Source organism: Ranitomeya imitator, chromosome 10, assembly GCF_032444005.1.
Source record: "Ranitomeya imitator isolate aRanImi1 chromosome 10, aRanImi1.pri, whole genome shotgun sequence".
Classification (NCBI taxonomy): Eukaryota; Metazoa; Chordata; class Amphibia; order Anura; family Dendrobatidae; genus Ranitomeya; species Ranitomeya imitator.
This window is the reverse complement of record NC_091291.1, coordinates 35,817,033-35,843,079: the sequence shown is the minus strand read 5'-3', so window position 1 is coordinate 35,843,079 and position 26,047 is coordinate 35,817,033. Positions and strand designations below refer to the sequence as shown.

The 26,047-nt window shown below is 44.6% G+C and overlaps 1 protein-coding gene across 6 annotated transcripts in view; it reads left to right on the top strand.

The window, feature by feature from the left end:
* The first annotated feature begins 1,060 nt into the window (after positions 1-1,060).
* Positions 1,061-26,047, top strand: part of LOC138651064 (carnitine O-palmitoyltransferase 1, liver isoform-like) — a 37,177-nt gene continuing 12,190 nt past the window's right edge. Inside the window, exons 1-10 of one of the 6 annotated variants that reach the window (XM_069741021.1) lie at positions 1,061-1,212; positions 14,380-14,543; positions 16,401-16,540; positions 16,727-16,898; positions 18,718-18,819; positions 19,518-19,655; positions 19,779-19,856; positions 21,625-21,732; positions 24,119-24,203; positions 25,645-25,840. In XM_069741021.1, the coding sequence (XP_069597122.1) occupies positions 14,403-14,543; positions 16,401-16,540; positions 16,727-16,898; positions 18,718-18,819; positions 19,518-19,655; positions 19,779-19,856; positions 21,625-21,732; positions 24,119-24,203; positions 25,645-25,840 (1,160 nt within the window). In that variant the 5' untranslated portion in view covers positions 1,061-1,212; positions 14,380-14,402. Of the gene's footprint in view, positions 1,213-9,599; positions 9,693-12,171; positions 12,348-14,379; positions 14,544-16,400; positions 16,541-16,726; positions 16,899-18,717; positions 18,820-19,517; positions 19,656-19,778; positions 19,857-21,624; positions 21,733-23,163; positions 23,252-24,118; positions 24,204-25,644; positions 25,841-26,047 lie in introns of those variants that run through there. The other 5 variants (XM_069741018.1, XM_069741022.1, XM_069741019.1 and 2 more) reach the window with 5 other exon arrangements.

Here is a 26,047-nt window from a genome sequence, read left to right as displayed (position 1 = left end):
GATGTGCTGCCGATAATGATGATTTTTATGCTGGCATAAAAGATCCAATCACTCCACAAATGTGAGTGGCATGACCGCTAGCATGTTTACAAGGACTAACAATTGTGAACTTATTCATGACTTGTCTAAATGCAGCTAAAATCAGCATTACTGGCAGTGCAGATCCCTGTGTAAACAGAGGATGTGCTGCTGATAACACAATGCTGAGTGGGTACAGAACGATCGTTACAAGGGTTGTCCAGAACCATTTTATTTTTTTCACTATGGCCCTATAAACTAACAGGCAGGTAACTGCTAACAGAGGCAACTACCTTCCTGTTCAACCCAGAGCCAGCTCAGCACCATCATGAACCGCTCCTGCCGGCGATCCAGCTGCTCCATGTCAACAGAGCAGCATTTCAGCATTTCATTTCAGAGCAGCGTTTCTACTTCCAAGCTGCAATGTCTACATTATTCAGTTATACGTCGTCATTCACGCAACGTCAACAGAGAACCTGCTGCTCTGTTGACGTGATGTCAGTGGAAGCTGCTGAATCGCCGGCAGGAGCAGTCTGTGATTGCAGAGATCAACGCCGGGCACAACAGGCAGGGAGTTAGTTCTTCGGCCCATAGTGAAATGAAAACATTTTATAGTCCTGGATTTGTCCTTTAATATTGCTTCCATCAGTACTCATCGGGGTGCACTAAACGGGCTCTCAATTGAAGGCACCTGTACTCATTCAGGTCTTTGGGATCCTTATTCTCGGGATTGTTGATGGTCTCAGTAGTCGAACCCCCACAATCGTAATAGGTGATCTGTATATGTGGGACAACCCCTTCCTATAAAAAGCTTTAAATCATAAAAGTCACAAGGCCAAAGGTTATACTGTCCCAGGGACGGTTTTAGTATTTCCGGTTACACATTATAGAAGGGTAACCAAACACCAAGTTTCCATCAGCTGCTTGTACTGGGACATACGTCTACAGGCAGAACCTCCAGCCACTCCTACCTGACATACCCTCATCTCTGCTTCAATCACGGCTGTTTGTTCCCATGTCACAGTTGTAGAATTTAAGATCTGAGGCGTTGACTTGAATAATGCAAACACAACTAACCAGTTTGCCGGAGCTGACTTAGTCCTTTTCGAGAGTAAACCGAGTTAACCGGCGGATCTTCCAAAGGCTATCCACGCTTTCTCTCATTTGCTTGGAAGAATTGTCAAAATACAAAAGGTAAGAAGGGAAAGGGGAGAGAAGACGCAGATAAATGGGACCTGGAAATGGGCCATGAGCCACGAGATAAGTGTTGTAGATAGCAGGTAATTAGTGAAAGCTTTCAAATCTCCTTATTATCTGCAGATACTATGTAACATTGCGACATGCTACTGTTTCCGATATCTTGTCTAGAACGCTTTTGCAAATAATCTTAATGTCTACTATATTGGCGGTTATCAACGGACCTTTGGGAAATGCAACATGCGGTTTTATTTTGACTGTCTGCAAGAATTTATTGCTTCCTTATAAAACACTTTATGTGCGGTAGAAGAAAAAAAAACTCTACCTGTTTCTCCATACGCACTAATTCTCGGCTCCTGTTCTTAGAGGAAAGCCACTGCCAGGATCAACTTTAACTCCCAGCCGAATGAATGGATTGAGCAATTGAGTATCAACTTTCTGAACCATATGCCCCCCCCCAAACACAATCTACGTGTTCTATAAAGTGCAATTTTGTATTTTTCTCTTTATACAACACCTACTGACAGTATATCGGTGGGGCGTTCATGCTCACTTTGCGGGGTTGGGCTTGGAGCATAGCACCCCAAGATGCCACACTGGTGTGAACAGTTGCCATCTCATTTCTCTCAAATTCTCGTCTGGGATCAGTCTTGCAATGATGACATTGGAAAGCAGGGCCGGACTGGCCATCTGGCAATTCTGGCAAATGCCAGAAGGGCCTGTCTGGTCATGTTCTCAAGATACCCATGCTGTTAAGAGTTGTGATGGAGCACAAAGTTGCTGACTCCATCACTTACCCCAGCAGGCCACTGGTAGCAGTAGAAATATTGGTCTTGTAGAAAATCTTCCTTTCCTCCATCCAGGGTAATATTAGTAATATATCCCATCTGTTTTTTTGGGGACGGGGACAACATGGGCCTGTGTGATTTCAAATGCCAGGACTGAATTTGAGCCCCAGTCCGTACCTGCTGGAAAGTATTTAAAAAAATGGTTTTTGCTTGGTGTGTTGCTTCAAAGTAGAAGACATACAAACGCGTTTCAGGGCCTCTGTATCTTCTACTTTGGAGCGACGCACCGACCAGAAACCTCAGGTTTTTTTATACTTACTGTGTCACATTACAAGACCAATCCAACGCGTTCATTTGGGAGAAATGGGACCGTCGTCGCTCCAAAGTAGAACATATACAACGCGTTTCAGGGCCTCTTTATCTTCTACTTTGGATCAACGCACCGACCAAAAACCTCAGTTTTTTATACTTTTTGTGTCACATTACAAGACCAATCCCACGCGGTAATTTGGGAGAAATGGGACCGTCGTCGCTCCAAAGCAGAAGATAGAGAGGCCCCGAAATGCGTTGGTTAATGAACAACCATATAATAAAAAACTAAGGACAAAAAATTGTTGCCTCCTGATAGTTTACTTTGGAGAGATGCACCAACCTAAACCTCTGTAGAAGACGAATGGGAGGCCCCCATACACATTAGATGGTCGGCCGATCCTACCAAAATTGGTGGATGACTTTTATATAATGTGTATGGAGGCCTTAAAGATCCATTTAGACCGGCCAATAATTGGAAAACGAGTGTTCATACGAACGCTCATTCCTTATTATCGGCCTGTTTGAAAAGACAGGCAATCGCTTAACAAACAAGCAAAACGCTTGTTCGTTTGCATACAATGATTGAAAAATTTTAAAAAATAAATAAAAAAAAAAGCTGAAAGTTTCCAAGCTTAGTCAGTGAGTAACTTACAACATTTGTGCGCTGTTCTTCTTTTTCATTGACACGTTGGCTTAAAAAGGCGATTTTGATTGGAAAATCAGATAAAAACAGACATGCTCTTTGCTTTTTTTTCCTTTTGGTTCCTGGATCTTTTGTTTGTTTGTTTTTTTTTCCAGAATTTTTTTTTAATTTGTTTGGAATGGATTATAAAGCGAATCCGCTTCAAATATAAGGGTAAGTTCAGACTGCATTTTTCTCTGGAGGTCGAAAACATCCATTTTTTTTTTTTTACCTTTTTTCCCCCTATTTCCTAAGGTGTTTTTACCTGCTGGTGATACTTCTTAGCACTTTTTTAAGCATTTTTGATCGTCTTTTATACTATCATTTTTCAGTGTTTTGTTTTTTAAGCCATTAAACAATGAAGAAAAACACTAGCGTTTTTTACGTAAAAATGCTCAAAAAAAAAAAACACCAGGCCGTGACCCAGATGTTTAGAAGACGTTCAAAAACCTGAACGTATGAACTGCAAGTTGTTTTCCCACACAAATTAGGCTACTTTCACACTAGCGTCGTACGACGCACGTCGCAATGCGTCGTTTTGCAGAAAAAAACGCATCCTGCAAAGTTGTCTGCAGGATGCGTTTTTTCTCCATAGGCTTGTATTAGCGACGCATTGCCACATGTCGCAACCGTCGTGCGACGGTTGTGGCGGACCGTCGGCACCAAAAAATGTTGCATGTAACGTTTTTTGGTGCGTTGTGTCCGCCAGTTCCGACTGCGCATGCGTGGCCGGAACTCCGCCCCTTCCTCCCCGGAGCTCACAATGGGGCAGCGGATGCGTTGTAATAATGCATCCGCTGCCCCCGTTGTGCTGCGCTTACACAGCATGCGTCGGTACGTCGCGACGCAATGCGTCGTGCGTCGTACGACGCTAGTGTGAAAGTAGCCTTAGTAGGACTATTCTTCCTCCAACAACAAAACAGCTCTCAAAAACCTCCTCATGTGAAATGATAGGTTTGTTTAGAAGGATTTTGGAGCAGGTATGCTTTGAAATCCTCCTAAAAACAGGGTTAATCTAGCCATAGGGAATCACGACGATGAACCCTCTCCTTACATGACATATCTGACTGCAATATGGCGCCCTCCTTCCCAGGCCTTACATCTGTGTCAGTATATACAGGTGTCGGTGCCACCCGGTATCATGTGTGAACAGTGCTGACACGTGACACCATTACAGCGTACGTTTGGCCTCCAGTCATGAAAAGTCAGTCATAAATAACCTTGATAATAGCAGATATGTGAGGGAAAATGGAGGTTACCATGTGCGTTGCTAAGCAACAAGCTCATGTACTAACACAGCTTGTGGGTATGAGGTAAAACCGACGGCACCCACGTCCTGTCTCTTGGGAATAAAATGTACAAAGTACTGAGGCTTTCATTTAATTAACTCGATGATTTTTTAGTCATGTTTAGTCTCCCTTCATAGCATTTTTTTGTCATTGTACCTTGGGTGTCATACTGAAAAATCCACCCTCCATTCTGAGTCATAATGTACAAAATATATATATATATAATTTCCACCCGTTAAGCAATATCACGCCCTGCAGCTAAATGATTCCAGATTTTACCGCCATAAATCAGAAATGCACTTTATAAAACAGGAGCACAATATTTAGGAGGTTATATCCGAGGCCATAAAACATCACCGCCGTCCCAATAACGTCTAAATCCTTTGTACGGCATTTAAAATCGAGAATTAAGCAAGTTTTCAAATGATATTGTTTAATATATATATCTACTATATAAAGCTGAATGTGTGTGTATGTGTGTATGTCCGGGATTGGCATCTGCACCGTCGCAGCTACAGCCACAAAATTTTGCACAGTCACACGTCTGGACCCCGAGAGCGTCATAGGCTATGTTGTGAGGTGAAAGTTTAACCCCGCGCGTTCCAATTCACCAAACAATTTTGCCCCTATCTACATAATGGGGAAAAAGTGAAAGGAAAAGTGTTGGAGGCAAATTGACAGCTGCCAGATGTGAACAAGGGGGACTTAAAGAATGAGAGCGATGGCGCCAAAGAGTATATACCGTACAGTTGCTAAGGTAGGACCCCGACATGGGATACTCACCACACACGGGGATATGAACACACACACAAAATGCGCCACACACTACCACGAGCTTGAACACATATCACCCTCAGCACACATTTCACCACACATACACCAACCTCGCCACATAAAAGTCGAAGCACAAAAGTCGCTGCTCAAAACTCGCCACGCGCAAAACTCGCCACATGCAAAAACTAGGCTCACGCAAAACTTGCCACAAGTGCAAAACTCACCTCATGGAGTTGCCACACGCAAAACTTGCACACGCGGAAAAATTGCCACATGCACAAAAGTTGCAACACATGCAAAAGTTGCCTCACACAAAACTTGCACATACTCAAAAGGTACTACACATAAAACTCACCACGCGCAAAACTCGCCATGCGCAAAACTTGCTGCACACAACTTGCTACACTAACCTGTCACATGCAACTCGACACACAAAAAGTTGCTACACGCATGTTGCCACACAAAACTCATCTCACAAAAGTCGCTACATGCATGTCGCCACACGCAACTCAACACACACAACTTGACAAACGAAACTCGCCCTAAAACACACACAAGTCTGGTATTATCCTTCAAAAATAAAAATCTGATTAATAAGCAGACAAACTACAAGAGCAACAAATGTACCATATAGGAAATACGGCAGCTGTCAGTCACATGACCTGTCTATTATGTGTATATGTGAGCTATTATATACTGCCAGGGGGAGGGCTTCCTGTTGGCTGGGGATTTATCAGGCTGCCAATTTAGCTTAAAAATACTGAGGTAAAAATACTGACCAAATAACGTGTGAATGCGGTCTAATACAGGAGGAGATGACACACAGGTATATACTATATACAGGAGAGATGGCACACAGGTATATACTATATACAGGAGCAGATGACCTACAGGTATATACTATATACAGGAGGAGATGACACACAGGTATATACTATATACAGGAGCAGATGACCTACAGGTATATACTATATACAGGAGGAGATGACACACAGGTATATACTATATACAGGAGCAGATGACCTACAGGTATATTCTATATACAGGAGGAGATGACACACAGATATATACTATATACAGGAGGAGATGACATACAGGTATATACTATATATAGAAGGAGAAGACATACAGGTATATACTATATATAGGAGGAGATGACATACAGGTATATACTATATATAAGGGAGATGACAAACATGTATATACTGAGGTGAAAATGAGAGGTGTGAGGTGAAAATGAAAAGGTGTGATTGCAAAATGAGAGGAGTGAGGGAAAATAGTGTAGTGATCGGAAAATGACAGATGTGAGGTTGAAATGACAAGTATTAGGGGGGAATGAGAGGAGTGAGGGAGAAAATGAGAGGTGTGAGGGAAAAAATGAGAGATGTGAGGGGGAAAATGAAAGATGTGATTGGGAAAATGAGAGGCATGATGGGAAAATAAGAGAAGTGAGGTGCTATAACTAACCACAGATATTTACTATGCCCAGGCAACGCCGGGCTCTTCAGCTAGTATATATATATATATATATTTCTCAGCGTTTTATGGATACGACTATAAACACCCTTGTGTTTCCATGGTTACAGACTGCATACCTGTGTGTAGTCAGATACCATAGTCAAAGAACGGACACAGAAGAGGGCGCCCAGTGAAAGAACGATATATGGGTCCTTTGCTGTCCAACACATCATCATAATGCACAATTCCAGCTGTTTTGGAGGTAGAAATGTTCCCCATTGCACTGTGTCATAACTAAGGTCTTTCCTGGTATATATGTCCCCCATCCTGGGACCCTTCCTGGTATATATGCCCCCATCCTGGGACGCTTCCTGGTATATATGCCCCATCCTGGGACGCTTCCTGGTATATATGCCCCATCCTGGGGCCCTTCCTGCTATATATGTTCCATCCTGGGGCCGTTCCTGGTATATACGTCCCCATTCTGGGTTCCTTCCTGGTATATACTTTCCCATCCTGGGACCCTTCCTGGTATATACGTCCCCATCCTGGGTTCCTTCCTGGAATATACGTCCCGATCCTGGGACCCTTCCTGGCATATACGTCCCCATCCTGGGACCCTTCCTGGTATATACGTCCCCATCCTGGGACCCTCCCTGGTATATACGTCCCCATCCTGGGACCCTTCCTGGTATATACGTCCCCATCCTGGGTTCCTCTCTGGTATATACATCCCCATCCTGGGACCCTTCCTGGTATATACGTCCCCATCCTGGGTTTCTTCCTGGTATATACGTCCCCATCCTGGGTTCCTCTCTGGTATATACGTCCCTATCCTGGGTTTCTTCCTGGTATATATGTCCCCATCCTGGGTTTCTTCCTGTTGTACATTCCTGTTTTGCCACTGTTCTCTAAATAAAGTTGAGCAAATTTTCTAAAATTCGGTTGCAATTATGATTGGCGGGGAATATTGGTTCTGTAATATTCGCCAAATACAGTTGAACGTCATTGGAGTCAATGGGAGTAGAAATGAACGAATATGTTCATTTTACACTCAAGAGCTCTGCTAATGCAGCCGCCCCTGCCTGTTAAACTTGGTGAATGAATGGAATGCAGGGGAATGACCTGTAGTTACCTCGAGTCACGGTGATGCGCCCTCTGCTGGATGTCCTCATATGAACTCGAGCCTGGGAAAATATTCTGAAAAATTCCCACGCTCGAGTTCATATGAGTTCATCCAGCAGAGGGCGCATCACCGCAACTCGAGGTAACTACAGGTCATTCCCCTGCATTCCATTCATTCACCAAGTTTTAGAGGCAGGGGCGGCTGCATTAGCAGAGCTCCTGGGTTTAAAATGATTTAACCCCTTCAGATGGATTTACAGCGTGGGACAAGACTGTAACGACGGAAGGTATGGAATATTGTTGTTTGTTTTTTTTAAACTTTATTCCAGGTGACAAGGGTTTTCAGGTGGATTAAGAGTATAATAAAATATTAAAACACCCTGGGTCTTTATTTCATTAAAATACTTTGTAATAATGTGTGTGTGTTTTATTAACCATTTCGTACCATTGGATTAATAATGGATAGGTGTCATAATTGACGCCTCTCCGTTATTAATCTGGCTTAATGTCACCTTACAATAGCAAGGTGGCATTAACCCTTCATTACCCCATATCCCACCGCTACACGGGAATGGGAAGAGAGTGGCCAAGTGCCAGAACAGGCGCCTCTTCCAGATGTGCCTTTTCTGGGGTGGCTGGGGGCAGATGTTTTTAGCCAGGGGGGGGGCCAATAACCGTGGACCCTCTCCAGGATATTAATATCTGCCCTCAGTCACTGGCTTTACTACTCTGGCGGAGAAAATTGCGCGGGAGCCCACGCCAATTTTTTCCGTGATTTAACCCTTTAATTTAATCGCTAGAGCCCCCAAATTTTACACCAAGACACTTGTTACATTAGCAAAGAGGAATATGTAATAAAAGAAGGGACATGAGATGGTTTACTGTATGTAACCAGGTCTCATATCATGTCGGGTTTGAGAAGGAGATAGGAAAAGCCGGCAATTGAATTACCGGCTTTTCTGCTATCTCGCGCTGTATGAAATATTAATATATAAATATATATATATATATATATACATATATGTGTCTCACTGACATTCAGCCTTAGCGTACTGTGCGACAGCAGACTTGTGAATCCTTACATGGCGCACACTGTGCACTGTGAGGATCCTCCGATGCTGCTGGCGCCAGGAGCGGAGCTTCCGACCACAAGTATGCAGCTTGTATACAAGCGGTCACATGCCGACTAGACTAGACGTCTTGTTGGACTGTGACCGGAAGTATGCAAATCACATAGCTGCAGTCACATGACCACACGACACCAGAGAATCCTTACAGCGTGCAATGCGCACAGTGTGAGGATCCACACGTCTGCAGTCACACGGAGTAAACTGCAGACAAAGGCTCTGGGTGGAGATTTCAATTTGGTGCATTTTTAGGACTTTTCAAAAGGATTTGCAACGTTTTGCTGCTGAAAAAAAAGTCACAAAAAAAACTAAAGAAACTATTTATTATTTAATATTTTACAAAACCCTCCCCCCCCCCCACCAAAAAAAAAGGGGACTTTGATAAACCGCAAATAATAAATAGAATAGGTGTGAATATATGCTAACGCTGAAAAAAAAAAAAGCATTAAAAAATGCTATAAAAAAAAAGCAAAACCGCATCAAAACTAGAAAAAAATAGATTTTTTTAAGGGATTTATCAGCTAGATAAATGCACTTTTTTTTGTGTGTGAACCGATGCAATAACTTTTCACAAACTTCCAGTGTTTTTTTTTACCAGTTTCCCATCCCCCTCCTTGTCATCAGAGGGCAGGGCAAGCACTTGACCAAAGGCATTCCGACTAATTAAGCTACACCCAGGTAGACGAGCCTCGGCACTACCATCCCATGCTCCTTCCTCTACCACCCCCATCATCCTCACATTGCTTACTGACAGTGTTGCCTTTGGCTCGCTCATTATGAGCGGCGAGCGCTGGTGACGTCACGCGCTCCTCTGCGCAGGCGCGCTACCTTCCTGGGCTCGCTTCCACCTACGTCTGCGCATGCGCGTTCTCATCCCAGGGAAATCATCGAGACCTCCCCGGCTCATGCGCTGTCCCGTACGGTGAGTTCTGCGATGATGCTCGTGCTCGGTTACCGTTCATTACCGGCCACAGAAAGCAAAGTAACTGCGCTGCTTGTTGCTGTAGACTCTGACGGACAGGAAATGGAGCTGTAGAGGACCTAGTGACGTAAAAGAATGATTGGCAGGCAGATGTGACGTCACTAGATGTGTTGTCATAGATGGGGGGGTGATGAGTGAATAGTTTGTGACCAGATTGGAAGATGAGGTGGCTGATATCTCCTAGAACTGTCACTTTGTGGGTCGGTCATTGTTGGCGGGTCGCAGCGGTGACATCACTACAGCGCATCTGACCGCTGCAGCCAATCTCGGGGGGGGGACAGGTCTTAGTGATGGTCAAGTGTGTCATAGTAGTGATGTCACCGCAAACAGAGCGGAAGTGGAAGAGCTGCTCTGTGGATGTGACGCCAGGGGTGGCCGCAGGAGAGGTCGGTGACGTTTGGTGCCCGGCACAACTTGCCTGTTGCTTCTCAGCCCCATAGTAAAAAAATAAAATAAAAAAATAGTCCCTTTTAACCCCTCTTGTACCACAACCCATCAGCTTTGTATCTCTGCCCCCTGCAATAGCTTTTCGAAGTCTCCCGCGCCATATGCTAATCAGCACGGTTCGATGGTGTTGGTGGTCTGTGACCTGCGCCGCCTCTATCAACAGAATCACCGTATTCCTGCCTTGCTTACTGTGGATGATGCGTCCTATGTCACCCACAGATCCCTGCACATAGAGATGAGTCCAGCATCCAGTGCAACGACACCCAATGGCTAAACAGGAGGCCCGCGAGTCTCTTTACTTCCGGCGTACCCTGCACATAGAGATGAGTCCAGCATCCAGTGCAACGACACCCAATGGCTAAACAGGAGGCCCGCGAGTCTCTTTACTTCCGGCGTTCCCTGCACATAGAGATGAGTCCAACATCCAGTGCAACGACACCCAATGGCTAGACTGGAGGTCCACAAGTCTTTACTTCCGGCGTTGCCTGCATATAGAGATGGGTCCAGCATCCATTGCATCGACACCCAACGGTTAGACTGGAGGCCCGCAAGTCTCTTTACTTCCGGCATTTCCTGCACATAGAGATGAGTCCAGCATCCAGTGCAATGACACCCAACGGTTAGACTGGAGGCCCGCAAGTCTCTTTACTTCCGGCGTACCCTGCACATAGAGATGAGTCCAGCATCCAGTGCAACGACACCCAATGGCTAAACAGGAGGCCCGCGAGTCTCTTTACTTCCGGCGTTCCCTGCACATAGAGATGAGTCCAACATCCAGTGCAACGACACCCAATGGCTAGACTGGAGGTCCACAAGTCTTTACTTCCGGCGTTGCCTGCATATAGAGATGGGTCCAGCATCCATTGCATCGACACCCAACGGTTAGACTGGAGGCCCGCAAGTCTCTTTACTTCCGGCATTTCCTGCACATAGAGATGAGTCCAGCATCCAGTGCAACGACACCCAACGGTTAGACTGGAGGCCCGCAAGTCTCTTTACTTCCGGCGTTCCCTGCACATAAAGATGAGTCCAGCATCCAGTGCATTGACACCCAACGGCTAGACAAGAGGCCTGCGAGTCTCTTTACTTCCAGCGTTCCCTGCACGGTTTAGGATTAGTAAGGGCTGGCACTACATCACCTGGGTGACATTACGCACAGACGACGTCGCGCCATCTCTGACAATTTTAAACCACAGTGGAAAGTAATTGATTCACGGGACCTTCCATGTAGCCATCGGGTGTCGTTACACTGGATGCAAATCGATCCGCTCATCTCTACCTGTAAAGCAGATGCGCCAAACTCACTTCCGGTTAATCGGCACTGGCGGAGCGTCGGGTAGAGTAAAATTCACCTTTATCTACCTACACAGGCGCGAGAGTCCGAGCAGTGCAACATTTCATAAAATAAAGTTACTTTATTTTTTATTTATTTATTTTACTTTTATTTACACAAATGTATCCACTCGCCCAGTAGCATTTTCTTTTTTTTTATGTATAGTTTTAAATGCATTTTTTGCTGCAGAAATGCCGGGATTTTGCCCTTAAAAAAAGGCAACGGCGGATTTGAATTAATTTTTTTTATTTTTCCGCATAGAAGCCTATAAAGAAAAATCGCCCCAGAAAAGGCACAATTCAACAGTATCTATAAATGTGTGGGGGGCAGGAGTATTCGTGAAATCGCATTTTCTTTCATTAAAGTGTTAAAAGCAGCTTATTCTAAAAAATGCTGTGTGAACACGACCCTAACTGTCCTGTTGCTCAGCGTTGGGGGCACGGCAGGACAGGCGCGCTCGGCGTTCCTCTTCAGTTTGAGATCCAGGAAATGTGGTGACGTAATGTAGCGGTCATGAGGCTTTTTTGCCTAGCGTTCAGTCAGTTTGTGGTTTATGGGTGTGTGCAGTGCGATGAGCGGGACCTCTGCCCTATATACGTGCGGCATCACGTGGCCGAGTTTACATACACGCTGGGTGTAGTAGTCGTCAGCACTTCTCCTTTTCCGTCTCTCTGATCCTCGGGCTTATCAGACACATTGCCATGAATTATCTTCCAGTTATTAAGATCCGTCACCCAGTGCCTGCTTGTTTGTGGTTTCCATCTCTACATTAGTTGTCTGTGGGTGGAACGAGTTTTTCTTCTCTGTCGGATCATGTGAGTTGTAGTGCTTTTATTCCTGATGCGTTCGTTCTCCTGGGGATCGGAGTCGCTGTAAATTTTGCTGCATTGTTGCGACCACTAGGAAATCCGGTAATGCTGAATTACTGGAATTTTGTTGTATTGCTATAAAATAATCTACTAAAGCGGATATCATAAGACTATGTGCCATAGTATGGAGGATGCGGAAAAAGCTTCAGATTGACAGGTTGCTCTGTACGCAGCAGCATGAGGGGCTGGTTGCTAAAGCTACCCATGTACAATAAAGCGCTATCGGACAAACTATGATTCCACCGATCATTCTGGCCAGCAGCCGCCTCTGTAGAGCGCTCTTGTGTTGCCTCTTGTGCTACTAGACATCTCCCATGGCACGTATATATGTTTTTGTGACCTCTTAAGGCTGGTTACTAAAGCTACCCATGTACAATAAAGCGCTATCAGCCGAACTATGATTCCACCGATCATTCTGGCCAGCAGCCGTCTCTGTAGAGCGCTCCTGTGTTGCCTCTTGTGCTACTAGACATCTCCCATGGCACGTATATATGTTTTTGTGACCTCTTTAGGCTGGTTACTAAAGCTACCCATGTACAATAAAGCGCTATCGGCCGAACTATGATTCCACCGATCATTCTGGCCAGCAGCCGCCTCTGTAGAGCGCTCCTGTGTTGCCTCTTGTGCTACTAGACATCCCCCATGGCACGTATATATGTTTGTGTGACCTCTTTAGGCTGGTTACTAAAGCTACCCATGTACAATAAAACGCCATTGAACGAAATATGATTCCGACGATCTTTTTGTCTGGCAGCCGTCTCTGCAGAGCGCACCTGTGTTGCCTCTTGTGCTACTAGGCATCCTGACACCTTGTATATACAGTATGTCTGTGTCACCTCTACGCATGACCTCTTTAGGCTGGTCACTAAAGCTACCCATGTACAATAAAGCGCTATCAAGCAAAAGATGATTCCGGCGATCGTTTTGGCCGGCAGCCGCTCCTTTGTTGCCTCTGCTGCTACGAGACGTCCCAGACAGTGCTAAGGATCCGACAGCCCAAAATACGACATTCCAGAGCCTTAGCACCCCCATTGGGAGCATCCATACAGAGTTGACTGTCGGATTAACCTGTCGATATCGGAGGGGGTCTGTATTTGGGACAGCGGATCTCGGACTTCCTCTCCTTGCGCAATTCGACAGGAGGTGGGGACAGTATCGCCAGCGCTGATTGGATGTCACATGTCCCAACAGTGCCGACATCGCAGGAATGGCGCCAGCACGGCAGGTGAGTATAGGCTTTATTTTTTTATGGGGGCAAAGTCAGGGGTGTGAGAAGAAGTTGTCCAAGTAGTGGACAACTTCTTTAATCCTTAAAACAACCTAGACTAATATATTCTGAGATTTGACTCTTCTTTTTTTTTTTTTTCCCCCGCTCATCCGTACGAGCCCTTATGGAGAGCAGGGGTCACCCAACCTGCTTGGTTAGACAGCCGCATTCCATAATGGCTTATGGTACACTTAGACGGGCCGATCTCTGCCCCGTAATGAGCACCTGTCGACAGTGTACGGTGCGATTGTTCTGTCCCCATACATCATCATATTCTCGGCAGCACATCCTCTGTAGATGGGCCCACGTGCTGCCGATGACGATGATGTTTTTGAGTCTCAAGCAGAAGTGGTCGACACATGATCGCCTGCGTGCTAATCCCATTTTTGCTTACTCGTGTGACCCCCGTGAGGGCTATCCCAACACTGAGTGTATTGCATGTTACACTCCCAGTCTAGTGTTAATCATGGCTTGGGACACCCCTTTAAGGATGGACCGTCAGTTATATATAATTTTTTTTTTCCATAAAACCAGAAAAAAAAATGTATGTCAGTAAAGCTGAAGTAACTTTTATACTTTTATCTATTGAGAAAGTATTGTGGTTGTATCTGGCGCCCTGTGGGGGACCGACGAGAATCCAGGGACGGTAAGAGTCGGTGTAGATGACTTTTTTCCTAGAATTAATGGTCATTTTTCATATTCAATTTGTAGTTTGGGGCTGAAGTGTCACAAACATGGCTGAAGCCCACCAGGCTGTGGCGTTCCAGTTTACGGTTACCCCAGAAGGGATCGACCTCCACCTGAGCCATGAGGCACTTAAACAGATCTACCTCTCAGGACTGCGCTCATGGAAGAAGAAACTCGCCCGACTCAAGGTGACTAGTACATGGTTGTGGTTGGGTGGTTCAGTGAAGAGCATCAGGGCCCCAAATCGAAAAAGATGCAGGACCTGTTGGAATTTATGGCATCTCCTGTGGATATGGGAATACTCTTTTTAAATATATTGCTTGCCACTTCTGGTCTGTAAGTGTTTGTGTAGTCCTTGGATACAGTCATGGCCAGAAAATGTTCCAGAAATGAAGTGTTTCGGCCAAAAATTATTGCAATTACACATCTTTTGTTATACATGGTTTTTATTTCCTTTGTGTGTATTGGAACAGCACACAAAAAAAAGGCAATTTCATGCAGAACCCCAAAAACGGCCCGGACAAAATTGTTGGCACCCTCAACTTAATATTTGGTTGCACACGCTTTGGAATAGATAACTGCAATCAATCCCTATAGCCATCAGCAAGCTTCTTACACCTCTCAGCTGGAGTTTTGCGCCACTTCTTCTTTTGCAAACTGCTCCAGGTCTCTCATGTGTGAAGGCGCCTTCTCCCAACAGCAATTTTAAGATCTCTCCACAGGTGTTCAATAGGATTTAGAACCGGAACACATTGCTGCGACTTCAGAACTCTCCAGCGCTTTGTTTCCATCCATTTTTGGGGGCTTCTTGAAATATGTTTGGGTCGTTGTCCTGCTGGAAGACCCATGACCTAGGACTCAAACCCAGCTTTCTGACACTGGGCACAACATTGCAACCTAAAATCCTCTGGTTATCGTCAGTTTTCACGATGACTTGCACACAGTTAAAGCACCCATTGCCAGAGGCATCAAAACAACCCCAAAACATCTTTGAACCTCCACCATATTTGACTGTAGGTACTGTGTTCCTTTCTTTCTAGGCCTCATTCCGTTTTCGGTAAACAGTAGAATGATGCGCTTTACGAAAAAGCTCTATCTGTCCACGAGACGCTCTCCCAAAAGGATTTTGGCTTGCTCATGTAGGTTTTGGAAAACTGCAGTCTAGCTTTTTATGTCTGTCAGCAGTGGGGTCCTCCTGGGTCTCCTGCCATAGCATTTCATTATATTTAAATGTGGATGGCTAGTTAGTATTGACACTGATGCACCCTGAGCCTGCAGGACAGCTTGAATTTCTTTGGAAATTGAGACTCCTTATCCACCAGCCGAACTATCCTGCGTTGCAACCTTTCATCAATTTTTCTCTGCCGTCCACAACCAGGGAGATTGGCTACAGTGCCATGGGTTGTACATTTCTTGATTATGTTGCACACTCTGGATGAAGGAACAACAAGATGTCTGGAGTTGTACTTGTAACCTTTCGATTGTTGATATTGTTTAACAATTTTGTTACTCAAGTCCTCAGACAGTTCTCTTTTACTCTTTCTGTTCTCCATGCTTAGTGTGACACACACAGACACACCATGCTAAGACTGAGTTAACTTCTTTTTTATCTGGCATCAGGTGTGATTTCATATTGCCCACACCTGTTACTTGCCACAGGTGAGTTAGAACGAGCATTACATCCTTGAAACAAGGTTGTCTACCCACAATTTTGGAAAGGTGGCAACCAGCTCATTTTTTTTTTTTTTTTCTGAACTGATGTCCAATTTGCCTCGTTTTTTTGTTTTTTTTTTGTGTTGTTTCAATACACTAAAAGGAAATAAACGCGTATAATAAAACATGTGTAACTGCAATAATTTTCTGGGAGAAATACTTAATTTTCTGGAGCAATTCCAAGGGTGCCAACATTTTCTAACATGACTGTCTCTCTATCTATCTATCTATCTATCTATCTATCTATCTATCTATCTATCTATCTATCTATATAGAATCTCTATATCGATGCCTGTAAAATGCTCTAATCTGTCTACCTTTCCTCTCTATAGAATAGCTTCATCACTGGAGTGTATCCCGCCAGCCCTTCCAGCTGGCTCTTTGTGGTGATTGCCATTATGGGGACCATGTATGCTCGTGTGGACCCATCCATGGGCATGATTGGCAAAATCAAAGAGCATCTGCCTGTAAGGTATGTATTCATTGTCTCGGTGTTTCTTTTTTTTTTTTTTTGGCCTCTCTGCCCAGTATATGCATCAGCGTTGGCCTCGCCCGATATTAAAGGCTCGAGATCAGACGCAGGTTTGCTTACTCCGTTGTCTCATGGTGACGTTGGCGTTTGTGCATTTTTCCTATCTTTTCCTTTCTTATCTCGCAGTGGCTACTTATCCCACCAAGGACAGAGTATTGTCAGCGCCTTGCTCTTCTCCACCGGCCTGTGGTTCGCACTCATCATGACCATGCGTTATATCCTAAAACAACTCCTATCATACCACGGCTGGATGTACGAGCAGCACGGCAAGATGTCGGCCACCACCAAGTTATGGCTGGTAGGTAGCAGATAATAAATATATTTCTTTCATGACGTCCAATGTTAGATTGAAACCGTGACCGTACCGAGGTTCTGTGCTGAAATGGAGCAAAAAGATTTGCACAACCCCGATCCAGCGACCACATCGGTAGTCCATCGTTAGTACATGGACATCCTCCCCGCGGCAGTTCCAGCCACTCTTCTGACTAGTAGGCCGCTGCGACTTGTGCGTGCAAGTGCCTACTAATCAGAAGGACGCCGCTGTAGGAGGTACGCTGGTCTGGTGGCCATGGACTACCAACATGGCTGCTGGACCAAGGTCGTGAACATGTTTTTGCTCAACTCTTGGTTTGCACACATTCATGTTTGTAAGATCCAGCACGTCAGACACAAATGGCGCTTTACGGACGCTATTGACTGTAATGATTTCCATTGTGGTGTCTTATCACTTTCCTGGGGAAAAAAAATTCAGTTAAAAAAGAAGAATGTTTTTTATTTTTCACCATATTGTTTTTCTCTTGAACCTGCGGTCGTTTGATTGCTTGTTTTATATACTTAGTATTGCAGTCTATAGTGAAAAACCAGTACGTCACGGGAAGGAACGGACGTTGGGCGTTAGGACCGGCATCCCACCGTGCTTGCGCCACTTAAATGCCAATGTCAGAGATTCACAGTGGCATTTAACAAGTTAACAGCAGGAGCTATCTCCACTTGGTCCTGCGAGAGGCAGGTGTTGGTATAAAACAGCCAGCATCTGCCCTGTGTGGGTGGTCTGCAGCGCTACCTGCTTGGTAATTTCCTGCTCCAATCACATTCCTTTTTGACTGTTGGACAGTGGAAGCCCCGCCCCCGAGGGGACAAGGCTAGTTGATCCTTTGACTTAGTGCGGACAGGGCAGAAGTGGGAGGCTTCCGCTGCAGCCAGTTATCTTACAGCCACACATCGGAGGATTGGGGTCACTCCGCTGATCTTCTGACACAAATTGAGAACATTTCTTCATATGTTTCTTGTTTTTAATTGGAATACAAGATACAATGGGGTCAAAGGGAGGGAGTGCTGGGATATTTTTTCAATATTGTTCATTTTCTGTGGTTAGTATTCCTTTAACCGCGCTGTTACGCTATCTTGAACTTTGAAGTCTTGGAGGAACAGTACTGGGTGTGACGTGTGATGAATTGTTGGCTAAATCCTAATTAATCAACGGAATAAAGTCTGAACAAGAGGAAATGGGTTTTTGGAAAACCAGTGATCATTAATCAGTTGTAAATAAATAGAATCTCAAAATGTAATCTTGATTGGACACGTTGTTCTGTCAATGATCAGAATCGTTGTTTGGAAACCCTTAAGGGGAATCTGTCACCAGATTTTTACCACTTAATCTGAGAGCAGCATAATGTAGGTATTGGAGACTCTGATTCCGCCAATGTATCGCTTACTGGGCTGCTTGCTGTAGACTTTATAAAATCACAGTTTTATCAGCAGGAAATTATCCATCGAGGACTATTTAACCTGCTGCCAAGTAGTCCAACCACGCCCCCACCACTGATTGGCTGCTTTCTTTGTACAGACAAAAAGCTGCCAATAAGTGGTGTGGGCGGGGTTATACAGAGCTCTGCGGATCAGAGAAATGGTAGATCTGCAGCAGAGAAATCAGTGAGCAACAAGCAGCCAAGTAAGTGACACATCACTGGAATCGGGGTCTCTGCACAGCCTTTATCCAGTGACCTCACATATCAGAACTAGGCCATAAACTTCTAATGTTTATAAGCAATTTAAGAGGTTACAGCAGAAGGACCTTTGGTCTCCTGACCCCAACTAACAGTTTCTTTGATTTACAGACTTTAGTGAAGATCTTCTCTGGCCGTAAGCCCATGCTGTACAGTTACCAGGCGTCGCTTCCTCGCCTTCCCGTTCCAAAAATTAAAGACACAATGCAGAAGGTAAATTTAGACCAACTTAGACGTGTTTGTTCAGTTTTATCACATGATAGGATTTCAAGCACTAATAATGGCAAAAAGTATGTGAGCACCGATGCTGATCGCTGAGTAAATGCATATGGCTCCGACCTCACCCTAAACAGTAGGGTTGGGCCTTAAAGGGAATCTTTCAGTAGGATCAACCCTCCTATCCACCTATATGGGCATGTAGGTCATAGGAAACTGAATAAAACGATACCTTGATATCTGAGATCCAATGTCTTATTCCAGAGAAATCCACTTTTTTCTTAATATGTAAATGAGCTGTTAAGATCTGACCACGATTCTGCCTCCAGAGCTTCATTTAAATAAAAGGGAGTGTTGTCAGTGTGAGATACATGGATCAGGAGAGCGCACTGTCAGTTTTTACATGTCTCAACTGGTAACACCCCCCTTTCATTTACAATAAGCTCTGGAGGCAGATTCTCAGGGAGATCTATATCCGGTCCATAGATCTTAACAGCTCATTTACATATTAAGAAAAATGTGGATTTCTCTGGAATAAGACATCGGATCGCAGATATCAAGGTATCGTTTTATTCAGCTTCCTATGCCCTACCTGCCCATATAGACAGCTTAGGAGGTATGATCCTACTGAGAGATTCCCTTTAAGTGCACAGTGATGCAATGCGATAACCTCCATGTTAACGCCTTCTCCTCAGTACCTGGAATCGGTGAGGCCTCTAATGAACGATGAGGAATTCAAGCGCATGACCGGACTTGCCAAAGACTTTGAAGCTAAACTGGCACCCAAGCTGCAGTGGTACCTGAAGCTAAAGTCCTGGTGGGCTTCTAACTATGTAAGAACCCTTTTTTTTCTCATCGTCATATCAATTGTGATATGTTCTGCTGATAAATGTTTGGGTCAACTCTTCGAAATGTATTCAGATGATTGAATGAACCTGGTTTTCTCTGTCTGGTAGGTGAGTGATTGGTGGGAAGAATACATCTACCTGCGCGGAAGGAGCCCCATTATGGTAAACAGCAACTATTACGCAATGGTAAGCAAGACCTTACAGAGGAACCCCCCCTTACTAATTTATTTATCATATACCTGTCATATGGCAGATGACAAACACAGCTCTGCACTGCCTTTGTCGGGAAGTGCAGGAGAGTTGAGCTCTGCTAGAAACTGGCTAACAGTCATGTAAAACCACACACTGATGTAGGTGGCAGAAGATAGGACTAGAGTGTGCACAGGAGCATATGGGGAACACTAAACTTAGATTATCTGGGTGATAAGTTAGAGAGATGAGACCAGTAGACGAGGAAGGGGTCTGCAGCACTGAGGAGAAGCAGGTGCTGCTGGAAATAGGACAACCCGTTCAGCTATGTGAAGCGGGATGCATCAGCGGGCATCAAGAGGGAAAAATACACCAAGGTACAAGAAACAAACGTTCGGTTGAGCCTAGTCTGTATGCTAGCAATAAGTATGTATGTGCTGTGCTTTGTGAAAAATGAGGTTCTGGGAATAACCTTTTAAAGGGTTAAGGTATCCATTATCGGTAGGATAACTTACTAGTTGCTTATAGTTGTCGGATCCCCCCACCGTTACTAAGAACAGGGTCCTACGGAGACCCATCTGAATGGAGCTGAAGTCGAGGATGAGCTTTTCTACTGCATTCATTGTCTACGGGACTGGTGGTTTGTGGCTCTCCCATAGAGAATGAATAGAGCGGAGGTGCACATGCTCAATCTCGTCAGAGCCCCATTCTCGGGATCTATGGGGTTTAGTGAAGTGCCCATATTCATAGGCCAATAATGGGGAACAAGCGTTCTTAGACACTCGTGTTTTCTGATTATCAGACAGGCAATCATCCAACAGACAAGCAAGACGCTTGTTCGTCGGGTGAGATGATTTTTACGCCGGTTTTCGAAAGTACGTGGCCACGTGTAAACCGGATACGCGCTGCCCATAACATGGATGATGGGATTATTGAGCATTCTAGATCTATGGTTGGCCTCTCTAAACAGTTTATTACGTGACCACCGATCAGTTTGCATGTGGCCGTCGGGGGGTCATTTATGGCTGTGGCTCGGTGGAGAAAATCAGGTGAACTGTTCCAAGATCCGTTAGTCATAAAGCTGTCGGTCAGCGCACAATAAAGAGCAGGAAGTCCAAAGAGGATAGCAGGAACCTTTCTCACCAAGTCTGGCGGGTGTTATCTGTCCTCCGCCCCAGGGTGTGGCGCAGGAATGTGTTACAAGGCTCGCACAGGAGGTCGCTGTCACTTTAAATCTGGCGCGATGATAACTTTATGGAATTTTGATCTTATAAATGATCCGTTTCTCACCACAGTTAAGGTTGAACAGTGTAGAACGGGTCTCTAGACGCCTTTATTTTGGATTTCGTCTTTTCATACAAATAAATTGAAGCTCATTTTGTCTTAAAGGGGTTGTCTGGGATGTAATAAGGCATGAAATACGCTTAAAAAAAAAACAAAACAATTTCCCTATCGCGCATGTGTTTCTCGTGGTGACCACTGCAGCCAGTGTCTGTCCTCAGCAGTTTCCCTATTTCTGCTGCCAGTGATTGGCTGCAGGGGTCACATGTGATAGCCAGACATGGGAGTTAGCAGGTAAGTAGGAGTTTTTTTTTCTTTTTTTCTTTTTACTGTGGCTTATTTTAAAGGGATCCCATACGTTGATGGCATTCCTCGTTATTAGATGGTAACTGACCGTTTAAAGGGATGTTCCAGCGCTCCTTGCCAACTACGCATACATTAACTATGCTGATGTTTGTCATTTTCCTTTCTGCCTCCACATTAGGACTTTCTATACGTTACACCAACCCCGATCCAGGCGGCTCGCGCAGGTAACACGGTCCACGCCTTGCTTTTGTATCGACGCAAGCTTAGTCGCGAGGAGTTAAAACCGGTAAGAAATCTGATATTTTTATTATACGGCGTTATTACAGCACGTCTATTGGGGCTATTAATATACGACATTGTCTGATGTCTTTGCCAGTGTAACCTCTCGGGTCATGTTCACACATTATTATTATAATGCACAGGACGGCCGTCATTTTGAGCCACTACCAAAGATAAGTGAGGGTTATTTTAACTTCCTCACTAATAATCTACTTTTAAAGGGACGTTCGTATTGATGGCCTATCCTTCTATATCAGGTCAGCTCCCAGGACCACCACCGATCCGCTGATATAAAGCACCAGTGATACAGGGGAAATGGCACAGCGCCATACTGTGTAGTGGCTGCAAATGGTACTGCAGTTCTCTCCCATTCAAGTAAATGGGAGAGCTGCAGTGCAAGGATTGGCCGTGTGTGCATCATGTTTAACCTTTAGTATAAAGGATCAGGCATGTTAAAATACAACATGCCCAGTCCGTATTTTTAAGGCTTAAAGGGGTTCTTTGGTGAAAACAAGTAATTACCTATTCGGATGATAGATGATAATGTATGGGTGGGGGGTCCGAATGCTGTTACTCAGCAGAACGGGACAGTCAACAGTGCCTATGCCAAACGCTGTGCTCAGCGTTTTTAAGGCAGCCCCCTAGGGAATGAATGGTGTCGGAACTGACGTTCCATTTTGAAAGGGGGATAAGAGCTAATAATTTCCAGCCGTTCGGCCCCCCATGATCAACAATACCGTGGATAAGTGATAACTTGTTTTTCACCGGAGAACCCCTTTAAGAATAGTTTGCCGAATATCAGATATACATTGGTCAGCCAGGTTCAGTTGACCGAAGTCTATTGTGTATGGCCGCCTAATACAATTTGGACAAAGTGTGAATTTAACCCTTTGATTGGGTGGAAATGTCCCTCGTGCTCCTGGTGTGACAGATTCTCTTTAAAGTGTACCTGTCGCTAAAAAAAATCAGATTCAGTTGTGTATTTGATGCACAGTGTCGTGCGTGAATGTATTACTTCACACTTTCTGGTGTTGTGCCCTTACTTTGATAAAGCTTCTTGCCCACATATCCCATGATGCTGTGGACCGCTCCCTGAGCCAATCAGATATCTCCTCACTCTCAGCATACAGAAATAGAAGCTGCAGCTGCATCCCCTTCCTATCCCTTTTAGAGTATTTCTACAGAATTGAGATAGTTTGCAGGCAAATGAGGGCTACTACTATCTAGAAGCCCCCCAATAAGTATATATTACACAGCTTGATATGTTTTTGTACTGGCTATAGGTACACTTTAAAGAATATCGGACTAAGTCACTAATGTTATTTTTTTTTTAACATCTTCATGAAAGTCTTGATTGGGTTCATTGGGCTGGGGTCTCGGCCAGTTATTGATATCACCTCTGTGTTATCTCCCCTCCCGTTGTAATAACTGGGTACAGAGCAGGGTCCCAGGATCCATTATCCCGCTGTGCTCGTCCCAGTGGGAGCGCACCTTTAACACCACCCGCATCCCCGGAGAGGAGACAGGTAAGCAAGCGGGTGAAACCAAAATCAACGTCCTCATCCGTCCCTCATGGTGAACGGGACCTAACAAAGACCAGAGTTGGCCTCCTTACCTTTCCTTCTAATGAGATTTGCGTGTGAAACCCGCTACGTATAGGTTTTGAGGGAATCCACATTTGGAGCTTGGATTGAGGACACAAACAAAGGCAAATTACAGAAGAGATCTCTGCGCTCTACCAATCAGATAAAGACGGATTCGTAAAAATTGTAAAAATAAAAATATGAGCTCCAAACGTCTCCCGCAAAACCTAACGGGCACTAAAGCAGCAACCTGAGCTCTGGGCCGGGTGTCGGTTCGCCTTATCTTTGCATGTGAGCTGAGACTAACACGGACGTGTTATGTTTCAGCTAATAAATAATAATAATCTTTCTTTGGTAGCGGATTGCCTATTGATTACGGTCTTCTCTTTGCCTTCTTCTCCCCTTCCTTATCCTTTTACCGTCACCTTCTCTACTCTTTTAACGTCCGCTTTTTATGTCGTTCCCTTCCTCTTCCACAACCTCTATTAACCCCGATACCCAATCCTGCCTTACGTCAACCACAATCGTTTTTTATTTTTTAATATTTACATTTTTTATAATTTTTTTTAATTAATTATATATATTTATTTCTATATATCATAATTATTATATATATATATATTTTTTGCATTTTTGGCCATTTTTTTTTATTATATATTTCTATATATTTATTATATATATTTTTTTGCATTTTTGGCCATTTTGCCCCTTCTATTTTATTTTATTTTTTGCGCCCCCAACCCTTCCACCATCATCTGTTACACCGTCCTCCTGTGTGTGGCTCCCTCCGTTTTCCCCCCTCTTATACAGCTGATGATCCAAGATTGTTTGCCCATGTGCTCTGCTCAGTACGAGCGCATATTTAACACCGCACGTATCCCCGGAGTAGAGACAGGTAGGAACAATCTTGTGCATTTCTATAACCTTTGACGTTGGGCTTTTTTTCCACTACTTTCTAGCACAGATCATTGCCTTGATTTATAGAACATGATTGAATAAGTTTGTCCCAATAAGGGGGATTGTTGTCCATTTGAGGATCCCCTCCAAAATTCTCTTTTAGCCAGATATGACAGCATTGCAGGTGAAATTCGCAGCAAACAACTGCAATGTAGATGGTGGCTGATTGCTGGGGGTTTGAAAGGGTTGTATAGCACATAAATGTTTTGTTTTCCCGGGAGCTGAGAATTTGGTTAAATAATAAAATGATGTACACGCCCCATTAAGTATTTGAGGACCACCCATAGACCTCAAACATCTGGATGGTCTGCTCTTCAATTACGTTCTAAAATGTCAACACCACTAGGTTTTGCAGGAGCAGCTGCCAGACTCCGCAAAAAGAAAGCAGAGATGGTTTATTACCAACTCTGCCTTCCCAATCGCTGTGTATGCGGTATAGGAAGCGTTGGCTTTCTTCTCCCATCCGATATGATCACTGGACGACGGGAGTGAAAAGAAGCTGTTGGAGGCAAAAGATTGAATTTGCCCTGTAACCGGGGATAATATGCCAACCTCAGTTACAGAGGAAATCGGCAATGTAAAAATGTATTTAAATGTTGCAATGCTCCCAAAGGTCTTTTATGATCTGTCGTGGGGGAACAAAGTGATTGAATGAATAAATAAAAAGCATGAAAAATTAGGTAAATAAAAAAACAAAAACAAATAAAACCTCGAAATCAACTGTTACTAGCCCCACCACAAGATCGAAACGTGTCCGATATGTAAAAATTATAAGAGGAACAATATTGAAGATGTATTTTAGGGGTCCTTTCAGTCATGTAGCGGCTACCGTCACTGCTCAGTATACATTGATTGGCGGCTGTAAGAACGCCCCTGGGCTTTGATTGACAGCTCGAGATGGAGCGTATATGTGCAGCGTGAGCTGGCAGTCAAAGGGCCGGGGTGTGCTTACAGCTTCCGCTCTGCCGGCACACCTTTATGACTAAAAGCCGGCGGCTCCTGGGAGAACTGAGGCTTATTTTCTCCTGGCAGCTGCACTTTCAGTAAGGCAACCGGAGAGCAATTGTAACGCTATTTCCCTACAGAATAGCCCTTTAAGTAGCTTAATTTTGCATTTTGGGGTTGTCAGACTCCCTTTAACATCACTGCCCTGCAAAGCGCTCTCTATCCGCACCAATTGGGTGACCCCCAGCAATCATCTAACCTGTGGACAGATAACTTACTAACGTGGGACCACCCCGGTAGCGACAAGAATCCATATTTGATATGAGTGGACCCCATCTAATAGTGACGTTGGGTTCATACTGTGGAGCTATTGGTACAGGTAGATTCGGGATACAGTGTGTGTAAGTTTGATCATTTCTGTTTTCTACGGCCAGATACCATCCAGCACTTCTCCGACAGTAAGCACATTGTGGTGTATCACAAGGGGCGCTTCTTCAAGGTCTGGGTTTACTATAGTGGACGCCTGCTGAACCCCAAGGAACTGGAGATCCAATTCCAACATATCTTGGATGACACAAGCCCTCCACGGCCGGGAGAAGAGAAACTGGCTGCTCTGACAGCCGGAGAGAGGTGAGAGGTCCTTATCATGGATGACCATGCCGTAGAGTAGGGGCCATCTGTGGGCTGAACCTTCTCAGCAGCCCCCTATGGGGCCACAAGTACAGGCCCTGGTTTACCGGAGGAGAGCCAACTTCAACCAAGGCATTTTTACCGTTTCATCAGCTGGCGGAGTTTTCGTTGTTCTTGCCGATCTTCCCTTTGTCCCTTCATCCCGGA